The 12,572-nt window shown below is 25.3% G+C and overlaps 2 protein-coding genes across 3 annotated transcripts; both read left to right on the plus strand.

Moving 5' to 3' along the window:
* Positions 1 to 500: 500 nt before the first annotated feature.
* On the plus strand, positions 501 to 2,915 carry LOC113557149 (elongation factor Ts, mitochondrial). The gene is made up of 5 exons (XM_026962481.1): positions 501 to 641; positions 1,287 to 1,443; positions 1,510 to 1,767; positions 1,830 to 2,148; positions 2,537 to 2,915. The coding sequence occupies exons 2-5, from the start codon at positions 1,288 to 1,290 to the stop codon at positions 2,797 to 2,799; spliced, it is 996 nt and encodes a 331-aa protein (XP_026818282.1). The 5' UTR covers positions 501 to 641; position 1,287; the 3' UTR covers positions 2,800 to 2,915.
* Positions 2,916 to 8,143: 5,228 nt separating this feature from the next.
* On the plus strand, positions 8,144 to 11,414 carry LOC113557529. 2 transcript variants are annotated; one of them, XM_026963100.1, is made up of 10 exons: positions 8,144 to 8,291; positions 8,943 to 9,103; positions 9,186 to 9,370; positions 9,431 to 9,510; positions 9,587 to 9,735; positions 10,361 to 10,468; positions 10,530 to 10,625; positions 10,726 to 10,804; positions 10,868 to 11,029; positions 11,089 to 11,414. In XM_026963100.1, exons 2-10 carry the CDS (start codon positions 8,957 to 8,959, stop codon positions 11,289 to 11,291), a joined length of 1,209 nt encoding a protein of 402 aa, XP_026818901.1. In that variant the 5' UTR covers positions 8,144 to 8,291; positions 8,943 to 8,956; the 3' UTR covers positions 11,292 to 11,414. The 2 variants fall into 2 exon arrangements, with proteins under 2 accessions (XP_026818901.1, XP_026818902.1); XM_026963101.1 differs by lacking the exon at positions 8,943 to 9,103 and having other exon boundaries at positions 11,089 to 11,291.
* The last annotated feature ends 1,158 nt before the right edge of the window (positions 11,415 to 12,572 follow it).

Genomic DNA, 12,572 nt, shown 5'->3' on the forward strand with positions numbered 1-12,572 from the left:
ATTCGAATAAAAATTACAATATCAATTTTTATGACAGTAGTACCTAAACATTTTTACTTTTGATTTTTTTTTTTAAATAAATAAAAACCAGGCTTTTTCCTTGACTTTCTTTTATTATGATTCGTTTTTATATTAATAAGACCTATTTTCATTTCAACGTACTAAATACCGATCCAAGTGATCTATCTAATTACCTACGTGATATAATATGTTTTTAAAAAAAGTTTGGATTCCTTATATTGTATTATCGTCTTATTTATATTCCTACTCATCCAAAAAGCAACTTTTCAACAAATTTGAACATTTAAATATCAAAACCTGACTTTTAAATTGTAAAATTCTTAATCATTAATGTTATGTACAAGTACAATTATGTTCGTGCCAATAAATTATGGTCTGAAAATGATATTATCAATGACCACTACGTACAACATGGTTACGTGATAACACTGATAAAGCGTTATCTGGTGTACATATTCAGAGGAAAATCAGAATCCATAATCTTATCACCGCCTTCTTGCCTCTCGATATCAATTATTAATATTCACACTACAATATATTAATTATTAAGCACACTTCAGTATTTTACACATTTCAAAGGCTAATCCAAGTTTTTTCCTGAGGTTCAAATTTCCAGCAGAGTAAGCAATAATTTATTTTAGAATTTCAAACCACCGCTTTATAGTGCTTTAGTAGGATACAATATTTAAATATTTTAAGACTCATTTGTTCGAAGCTTACTATTTTAAAGTATTGTTTTACAATACTGCGTTACTGTGATTTGTTCATCATAGTGACACTAGTAGTTTTGAGACAAATTTGTTTTTACCTTAGACCTTCATTAAATTGTAATTGTGCCATAACTTATCTATTGACGTAAAATTAACTTTATCATTAATTATAATGTAAATAATTTTTGTTAAATTAATCAGTTTGATTATAATCATGCGTTGATTAAATACATATTTAACAATCTATTGTTAAATACTATTTTATTTATTTATTTTGTTTATTAATTTAGTTTTTATAATTTTATTTAATGCGCATATTTTTTTAAGTAAAGTTTATTAATTATTTATCTGTATTGTAAAGAATGTGAAGTATAAGGTTATGGGTTTATTTGTATAAATAGGTTCTGAATTATTTACAATAGATATCAATTTATAAATGTATAATTAAATAGTATGTACTTAGAATTAAAAATGAGAAGTTTTCCTTATTAATATCTTAAATATTTATCAATGTTAAAGTTGTAAAAAAATTTAATTTAAAGGTTTTTATTACAGTATGTTAAAATCACTAATATTACTTAGAGGAATACATATATCCAGTACAAACTGGTCATCTACCAAAGCACAGCTTTTAAAATTGAGAAAGAAAACAGGATATCCATTTGAAAGCTGCAAAAAGGCTTTACAATTAAATGATAACAGTTTAGAAAAGGTAAAATGAATTAATTTATATAATTTGGTAGGTATAATGTATATAATAATACATATTTTTAAACAGTCAGAAGCATGGTTAAAAGAAGAAGCTCAGAGGCTAGGTTGGGCAAAAGCCAACAAACTTGCTAATCGTGCCACTGCCCAAGGAGTTATTGCATTTGCAATTGATAGTCAAAAAGAAGTTGCTACTATGGTGGAAGTGAATTGTGAAACTGACTTTGTTGCACGTAACAAGTGTTTTCATTCTGTTGTAGAAGTAGTCACTTCGTCTTGTTTAGATTTTGCTAAACAACAAAAAGCATTAGAAAATTCATTTTCAAAGGTACCTACAATCATAAATTTAAGCTAAAAAAATTTTGTTATGATATAATTTATTTTATTTAGGTTAATTTAAAAAGTGGTGATTTAATGGAGTTAAGCGGTGCTGAAGGTAAATCGTTAGCTGATCATGTTGCAGTTACAATAGGTAATCTTGGAGAAAATGTTACTCTCAGACGTGCCACATGTTTAAACACTAGAGACACTGGTTTGAATATTATGGGTCTTACTCATCCGGCTAATATAACTGGATCTCATTTTTTTTCCGGTAAATACGGATCACTTCTAATTTACCGTAAACAACTAGATGCTGAAAAAATTAACCAAAGGTCTATGGAGAGTTCTCATGATGAAATTCTTCGTCAAATGTGTCAACATGTTATCGGTAAATAATTTGTTTACTTATTTATATTTAATTTAAACTAATCTAATTTGTAAAAATCAGTTTATAACTTGAGGGGCCTAGTTTCAAAGTGTACAATATCCATTTTTCATGAAAAATGAGATAGATGTTGTGTCATATAGAATTGTTATCGCTGAATTCAAAAAACATATTATTGTCAAGCAAAATGGTTAAACTCCAATGTATTTTTAACATTAAAAATAACAATTAGTTTCAAAACGTACAATCTCCTTTGACAAGTATGTTTAATGTGTTTTATTACTGTGATATTTTTTTGGTTTTCTGAAAATTCAGTGAACTTGGGCATTGTACACTTTGAAACTGGACCCTTCATTTATATAAAATAAATTAAAGCATTTATTTTATTTAGGTATGAATCCAAAAAGTGTTGGAGTACTTAATATACACGAACCCATAAAATCTCAAGAAGTGGTGGCTCCTAAAACATTGAATGAAAATGATGATTCATCCATGGATAGTATAGATGAAAAAAGTTCGGAATCAACTATTGAAGAAGATGGTATGCTTGAACAAGCTTTCTTATTGGATCCATCTATAACTGTAGGACAAGTAGCAACTGATTATGGTATTGATATACTAGATTTTGTGCGTTACGAATGTGGTGAATCATAATTACTATATATGTTTATGCTAAGTAATTTAAATTTAATTTTAATGTAAAAAAAATTTTCAACTGCATTTTATTATAGTTTGACAATTTTAGAAATTATAAGATGTTTTATTTTTTATTTTTAGTGTTAGAAAATAATTTTTTATTATTATGATTATGACGGTTATACCTTTATTAATCATTGGACATCTTGTAGACTAAGAACTGATTTCTTACTTACAGTGTCTTCATATTAGAGTCTTATTTTCTGTGCTGCTTTGATTATTCATCAAAAATTGTTTTTCAATTAATTTTCATTAGAAAGCTTAGGATGTAAAGGTATGTTTCCCTGCAACGTACAATAATGGAACAGCACAGCATCTTGACACTGGGGTAAACGTATCTTAAAAACAGATCTTTTAAACATACATGTATATTGTATAAGATTGTATTTTCGTAATTAACCCACAAAATATTACTCGCATAGTTTTGGAAGTCGTAAAACAAATTTTTTTTTTAAATATCACTACAAATGGTAGTTTATAGAAATGGTAAATACATCATAATAATTTGTTACATAAGTGGATTTTTATAACTTATCTATAAATTAATTTTTTCTAAAAAATTTGTAATATATTGATTTAGTGAATGCTTTTTGCATAGTCTTAATAATTTTTGTAACTTTAATTTTTTATTGGTCATAAAGTAAACACCATTCATTGCGTCATTTTCAATATAGTCGTTTTTAGCAATTTTGCAGATACTTTGTCGATGAACACAATTTAAAGATTATAAAGGTTTTTATAAAGTTAATAAAATAAAATAACTTTTTAACATTTTATTATCTAAAAGAGAATCTAGTTTACAAATCTACAATCTATGGAATAATTTGTTTATTTGTATGTATTAATATTTATTTTTAATAGTAAATATATAGATTGAAGGCATAAATAGTTTCAGATGAAAAATAAAAGAAACTTATCTACGATCTATCAAGGCGATTATGTGTTGTATCAATGTATCACACAATTTAATTATTTAGTACAATTAATTATTAGGATTTAAAACAAACTAATTTAACTAAATTAATTTGTATCATGATCCTTATGACATGCCCATTGTTCAGAAATGTACTAAAAGATTTAACTTTAAGTTATTATTTTTATCGTCCCTTCTACCTTAAAATAAATCAATGTTTTACTTAGAAAAACATTAAGTAGAAACTTTATTAAATTTGTAATTTAATAAATTATAGTTATATGATGAAAAATTCAGCCCATCCAAATATTTTAACCAGCCATATTTTTCTAATAAATCAAATAATATAATGCAACAAGCATTAAAACTACTAAAAAGAGTTAATAATAATTATAGCAATTATAAATTAATCAAATATTATATACAATTTATTATATATTATAATTTATAATATATATTTTATTTAGAAATGTTAGTTACTTAATACATTTATGGCAAATAACAATGATATGAATGTTTATTAATATATACAGTAAATTCCCATTACAACAAATACCAATGCAACTAAAAATGCCATTATAACAAAAGTCATAGAAGTCTCCTTCCTAAAAGCAGCGCTTATAATGAGCTTATTCAAATTTTCGTTATAACAAAAAAAAATTTGGTCCCCAGGAGTTTGTTGTGACGGGATCTCTCTGTATAATAAATTGTATTTAACTGATTAAGCAGGTTATACTATTAGTAATTAGTATATATTAAATACCTTTAAAGTTTAAATTTTTAGTATTTGTTCAATCAATTATTTTTATAATACATATAATTATAATTTGCATCCTTAAATTTTATTACTTTATATTTTGATGGTTATATGTTTAACTTATCTATTTTTGTTTTGTTAATGGATGTAAATATTTATTTAAAAATAGCACTAATACTTCAAAAAACAATAGCAGGATCCTATTTTCTTTTGACTACTGTAAATACACCACTGGATATGTAGTTAAATAAATAAACTTAATATTATTAAATTGGAACGCTATTTTCAATTAAAAATTGATTAGAATCATAATATTCTCATAAGTCACATTATATTTAAAAAATTATTTTATGAGTAAGTATGGGTGGCACTAGATCTAAAAAAGTTGATGCACAACCATAAGAACATTTTATACCACTGCAATTAGAAAAAACATTATTGGTAGTAAAACAAAATTTAATGTCTGAACGTGAAGCAGTATTAGAGTTTGGAGTTCCAAAATCTACCATCTACCGCAAAAGAAATAATAAAAATGTATTACCAGTCGGTTGGAAATGTGTGTTTAATATTAAAGAAGAACAAGATCTTGTTAAAGGTCTCATCAGTACCAGTAAATGGGGATTTCCTTTAACTGTTATGAAGCTCGTTTCATAGCAATGAACTTTTAGGAAATAAGGGGATAATTGAAAAACAATTTTTCTGGTTATGACTGGGTGAAAAATGAAAATATTGCTCAAGTGTAATAATTTAATGTTGACAGTACGATTGTCAAAAAATATTAAACGGTCCACTGTCCAGGTCAAGTATAAGAGTTGAAATTTTATCACATTTTTATTATGAACTGAGTGAAACATTAGATGGTATAACTTCAGATTGCATACTAAATATTAAATAATAACAAAACTAATCTAACAGATGATACAGGTAAAACAAAAGTAATTTGTTGACATGGTGCTAAACATATAGAATATTTGATTCCTCCAAGTCAATCATTACCTTGGTAATGTTTTGTGGTACAGCTTTTGGTAATTTTCTATATATATATATAGTTTGAAAGGCAGAACATTTATAGCTTAGTTGGATTTATAATGCTTCTTAAGGCACTCACTTCAATAGATTCAAGAGCGCTTGGTTCGATATGAAAGTTTTTGGTAAAAGTTTACCTTTAAAATTAAACAAGTAAGAAGTTATTGTTTTGTTGAATGCTTTAATAAAGAAAATTCACAGTTAAATTAATTATTGTTTAAGTTTTAATCAAAAAACCTAATGGTGTTAATAATTTATTTTTTTACCAACTGAAATTATCTAAATACTCTTAACAAAAAGTATAAATGTAATAATATAATCTGTTAATTGGTATAGTAAGTTCCTACACGGTGGAAAAAATTAAATATGTATATACGAATTTTCAAAAATAAATATATTATGATGATTAAAAAATATAATAAAAATCGCATAGCGCATTATCACAAATAAGTATAATTAATAATAATAAGTAAAAACCGTAGTTCGAACTTATTGTCTTATTGAGACATTCTGTACTAAAATATATTGAAGTGCCATAGCACCAACAGGTGCTATCAATATAGTATATAAATATATCATCAGTACTCAGTGGCGTATATCTATGGTCTCAAATAATGCAGCTGCATGAGTAGTCACAACTTTAATTTTTAAGGAAGCTAAAAATTAAATTTTCTAGAACATACTTTGGTCTGTAAGTGGGTGTATATTTGTTGATGTTGCATGGCCTTTTAAAAAACCTATATACACCACTGATCAAGTTAAATTCTTATAGTTTATATTGCTTTGTGTTTATAAGTAAAATGAACCCACAAGGTCATAGCAATCCTGTAAAGTACTTGAGTAATACTGGTAAGAGTATTAAAATACTATTTAGGAAAACAAGGGTCGTTTAAATTCCGAAAATAGTCATGCAAATTCATGTTAATTAGTGAACTATTTTTTTTTTTTTTTTTAATAAGTTTATTGAGGGGGTCAGTGTAATGTACACATAACACGGTATTATCAATATAATATTGCTATCGCAAATATAATTACACGTATTATAATATCGACGGATATTTTGAGAATAATACGATATGATATAATATTTCGACTTGACGTCATAGCTATACATTATTAATTATATTCACCTATATATTATATTATATTATCGTGTATACGAATTGATTAGTAATAACAGCACTGAAACGAACTTGATTAGACGCGCCCGACATTATGCGATGATTTACCTTTGACTTTTGAACCATCGGATCGGATCGGATGCGGGTATATAATAATATATTATATACAATTTATACATACACAATACTAAAATATACTATAGTATATACATAATACATTATTATGAACCACCACAATGATAGACGCCGCTGCACATGGAAAATAACAACACTCGAATATACGTAAACTTCGTAACCACACAATTGATTTTCTTGTCGCATCAATGCATATCGCGTATTGTATTACTATGTACCTGTAATTCATGATATACCTACGCATTTTCTTATTTATAATATATAAATGTATTGAATTTAAATAATCATTTTGATATAATATTATGCATTAGAAAATACGCTTAACCAATTTTCACGTCCAAACCTAATTCCGTAAAAACATTTTTTTCCATAAGAATTATTTGAAAACCTACAAGTTATGTATTTCCCCACACGGATACCATTTTATATAAGCATATATTATTGTGTAATTCGTATTTTATATAAAACGATTTGTTATAATTCACAACCAAATAATCACAGAAACTTAAAGTTTTCACCATTTTTTATATATATATATATAGAATAGTTTTCAAAATATTTTAATTTTTTTTCAGTTATTTAAATACACAATTGAAATTTTTGTTGAAAATGTATAAATAGGTAAAAATGCTTCAAAATTGAATATAAGATTCCAACAAGTTTTTCATTTTTTAATTAAAAAATATCAACAATTTATAATTTTATAAAATGTACAATATTTTTTTATAAGCATTTAAATTAAGAATTTTTTAAAAAATTGTCTAAATATCAATAATTACAAATTATGTAGTATAATTAAAAATTCATAAAAAAAGGTTTTTTATCATTATGATTAAAAATTTAAAACAAGGTTCTTTATACATTTTTCAACCTATATAAAAATTAAATTTTAATTAAATCAAGGACATATTTTATGACTGTTTGAATTTAAAAATTTTACAACAGATTTTCATTTGTTTAATACCTATTAATTCCCAAATGAAACCGTTATTTGTTTCAATTAAAAAATGAAAAACAATTAACAGTATAGATATTTAACATTTTCACAAAACATTTATATTATCATGATCTATACATGGCAATATTTTAAAACTTTTTTTGAGCTATTTTTTGAGCATGTCAAATTTTTTATATGAATGTTGTCAAAAAATTATTCATTAGGTCAAAATTCTTAAACATTTAATACGGGATTTCTAATAAGTTGTTCTTATCTTGTAAAAATTCAAAATTCAAATGTATTATTATTTTCAATTTTTGTTATCTACCTAAATGGTTTTAAATCGATTACAATATTTTTTACTCCATGATATGTAATTTGTTATTTTATGACCGTCTTAAGTTGTATGCTATCTTTTCCTAACAATGTTGGTATACTAACCTCTCTTTGTACGGTCAGTCCATTTAGTAATGTGTCTATGTAAAAACCACGTTAATTTTTAAGATTTTTAATACTTAGAAATAATAAACTTTTATTATTGTTTCTATTATATTATTTTAGGTGAGTATTTTAAACATATTAAAACATAATAATTAAAATGTATTTAACAATAAAACTTATATTATTTTAGCAACACAAGAAATTGTTTATTATTAATTATTATCGCCTACCGCTTACGTTATAATAAATGCGCCGAAATTAAACATCTTATATATTTACCAGGAAAAATAAATGTTATAGGAGACTGTCAAGGTTAAATGTTAAATTAAGCGAAGAGGAAGATATACAGATGAGAGATGTAGTATTTGTAGTTATATATAATATACAATTTAGTGAAGAGAAGTTACAACTGTATTAAAAAGAAACTATTTAAGATAAAGATCTGAAATTAGTTCATAAATATTATTTTGATTATTATTATTTTTAAGTGGAAATGAGAATGAATGGAATGCTGTATGCCCATATGCTGTTCTAAATGATAACAATAACTCATTAAAGTTTCACAAATTGTGTAAACATACTTGTTTTAATTGTATACAAATTATTGTTAATGCTTTTTATGCTTTTTTTTTTTATATTTAATATAAACACATTACGAGAACTAGTTATAAGTGAGTCTGTAGAAGGACAAAAAATTATGTTTAGTATGGCTTATCTTTAATAATTCACTTGCATGTTTAATAATTAATACTTCAATTTATATTTTGTCAGGCGTAGAAAGTATAATGTTTCAATTTGCTCAATCCACTTCAATAAATTCTTCTAGTTCACAACCCGAAAAGCCTGTTAATGAAGCAGATCCGATCTCTGAAAAAATTAAAATGGAATGTAAAAATATCCTTCTTGAATATGAGCTACTGACAAATTTAGATGTGTGTATTTAAGGCTAAAATATTTAGAGTATAACAATTTATAATGTATTGTTTGAATTATAATATGTATTTTCTGATATAGAATATAATTTATTCATTATCGGAAGATGAATCTTCGGTAATTCGCACAAGACATGAAGAATTTGTGAAATCAATGTCACTTATAACTTTAGATAATAATCCAATCACTCGGACAACTGTGGTAGGAAAAATGTTTGCAGAACTTTTATCTAAAAATATTCTTTCGATGGAGGCCATAACTCAAGGGTGAATTTATTTTTTACAAACTATATAACATACTAATTTTATTGTGTATTTTTTTTAAAGAATTGATGCTGTCCTTAAAAATTGGAATGATTATTTGATGGATAACCCTCTGTTTTTCTCCTATATTGCTGCCATTATTGGTAACTTTTTATTTATACACTTAATTAATTATTTGATTTATATGAGAATTTTAAAAACAACATTTTTTTTTTATAGCTCCATTATTATTATCACAAAATGCTTCCTTTGATTTTAATAATTTAAAAGATTCGTGTACATCAATACGGCCAGGTAATTCTAGTAAATTTTTCGTAGAAGTATTAAATGAAATTCTTAACTCCAAGGAAACACAAAACATAAAAGAAGTAAGTAATAGTATTAAATTCTGATTAGAATTAATATTAGTTTCAAGAGTCTAAAACAAACAAAAATGTTTATATACTTTTTTTTTATATTTAGATCAGAGGTTTCCAAACTGTAGGTGACGTTATATTTTCAAAAAGTACATTTTTTAATCATCTATTACTTTTTGTTGATGTTCAAATTCAGTTTATCTACTAAAACAACAAAACAAATAAATAAAGGTCATTCATTGATATTGTAGGTCACCAAATTTAAAAAAAAATATAGGTCGTACAATAAAAAGTTTGGGAACCTCTGGTTTAGATATTCGAAGTTCTACCCAATATGTTTGAATATTTAAATAATATTATGCTTTTAGTTGGTCAAAGGATATGAATTTTAAGTCTAAAAACTTTTTTGTTATCATTCTGTACCTAATTAAAATTAAACTTTAATTAATTTATAGAACATGTACTATTCATTCTGATGTGATACATAATGTTTCTATTGAGTATAAGATTAGCTTAGCATTTAGACATCTTCTCAATATTATTTGTAACTTATATTTTGTTGTTAATTTAATCATTTATTTCACTATATCTAATACATTTTTGACCTGTATGAATGATATTTTTTTTGTATTTTTAGCAACAAGGGGGTATATTGTGGATTTACAATAAGTGGAGGACGTCAAAATATGTTTCTCTTGATGTATTTATGCCTAATAACCAAATAAATAAGTTTTTTAAAAATGATGTAAGTTTTTAAATCTTTTTATGTTATTTTTATTTTATTTATAAAATGTATTTAATTTTAGCGAATTGGAGCATTCCTTTTATCTATTGCTATGTATGATAAAATGAAGCTGACTAATAGCATACTACAGTACGATATATTAAATAATTGGATAAATGTGAGTACAGTAATTAGTGATTTAAAATGTTGCACTATATTTTTTTATGCTTTTTGTGTTTGATATGGTGTTATAACTTAATTTTTTCTATTTAATTAAGGTTAATATCAGTGAAGAAATAATAAATTGTCCTCAGTTTGTGCGAGCATTAACTATAGCTATTGTCATAGTAAATTTCAGTAAGTCATTATTTTTGATACTATTGTATACTAATTATTCAAATATTAAATTTGAACTTTTAGAACCGAATCATTCTTATGAAGATTTCTTTGACCATGCTAAAATGAAATTATTGAATTATTATATTCGGGCTGAACCACTTCCAGAACCTGAAATCCAGGCTCGAGAAGTTCAATGTCTGTGTGGCATTCAAATAATATCTGCTGCACTTGGGCATTCTGGAGGTAAATTGCTATTGATTTAATTTTTAGATGTATTATTAATTCAATTGTTTTTCCACTAGAAATGGTATTAAGACTATTCCATAACCTCTATCAGGATAGTATTATAAGTCGAGAATCGTTTGAACTATGGAAAAAAGAAGACGAATTCAAAGCGGGATTTGATGAAGACTTGGAAACAAAATCCATGGCTGTTGAAGTTTTAAATTCATTCTTCCTTTCACTAGCAGTAAACGATTCTGATTCTGATGAAACATATGAGTAGTGTACCAACACATCTTGTAGCTGCATATATCCATCAATCGACGCAAATTCTTCTATTTTTTTTTATTTTATTGTAGATACCATGTTGTAACAAATTTATAAAATTAAGAAAAAAAATTCTAAATACTTAGCCATTTTTCAATATATAAATTTGCAAATATTTGTATACAGTGTTTTTTTTGTTAAGGGTTTTATTTTAATTTATTTATCTTTTGTACGTCTGGTTTTACTTTATATTTAAGCTAGTTTTTTTAACAATAAAAATAATAAATTACTTAAATCATTACCTCTCCACCTTTCTCTTTTTGACAGTGGGATTATGACAAATTAATTTTGCTGGTATATTTGTATGAATTATAATATATAATATAATTGTGTGTTTATTATCTACATTAGTTTTTAATACATGCAGTCAGGGCAAGTGAGGTAAGCAGCGCATGTCCGATAAAAGTAAAAAGAAAGGGATAGGTAATATAAAATGTCATTGCTCGTGATTTAATCAGAAGAATTTATGAATACAAACAATAATATAATTTATAAAAAAAAAATCAAGAAAATGTTTTACTGTGTAGGCAACTTAATATACATAGTCAAGCGCTCAGTTTTTTCCAGACTACCTATGCTGTAGTATTAGAATGACTGGGTGTGGTAGAGAGGGATAACGACGATTTTACATGGTCCTCGAAAGCGCTCAGAGAAACGCTTCTGATGCGATTTGATTAGCCACCGCCACCATCACATTATATCAACACGTTCTTAACTATGGCATAATTCGTGGTAGTCGGTAGAACCGGTCATCGGCGATGTTTTAATTCTTATTAATTCTTATCTAAAAATCCAAATTAGAATCAAAACAGACGTATGTGTACTTTTACTGGATTTTGTTTATAAATAATTTTGATTTTATTTAAATTTACAATACTTATAATACTTGTTTATTTATTATATTTTATTTAACAATAAACTTGTTTGGTAATAAATATAATATTCAGTAAAATATTAACATGAGTACATTTTTATTGGATTTTAGGTAGGTAGGTATACTTATTTTAACGCTTGCTGGTAATGTTTTACTACCTCACGCCACTGAATACATGTTTTAGTAAATATGGAGACTATGCTATTTAAAAATTAAATTAAATTTAATGTAATGTGTCTTGATACAAATTCTTATAAAAGTTTCGAATTTACAAAATAATAAATTTTATGAAGATAATTCATTTGAGAAAATAACTATATTTTTCTATATATGTTGATACCACTGTCGGACTATTGTGTACAG

Source organism: Rhopalosiphum maidis, chromosome 3, assembly GCF_003676215.2.
Source record: "Rhopalosiphum maidis isolate BTI-1 chromosome 3, ASM367621v3, whole genome shotgun sequence".
Classification (NCBI taxonomy): Eukaryota; Metazoa; Arthropoda; class Insecta; order Hemiptera; family Aphididae; genus Rhopalosiphum; species Rhopalosiphum maidis.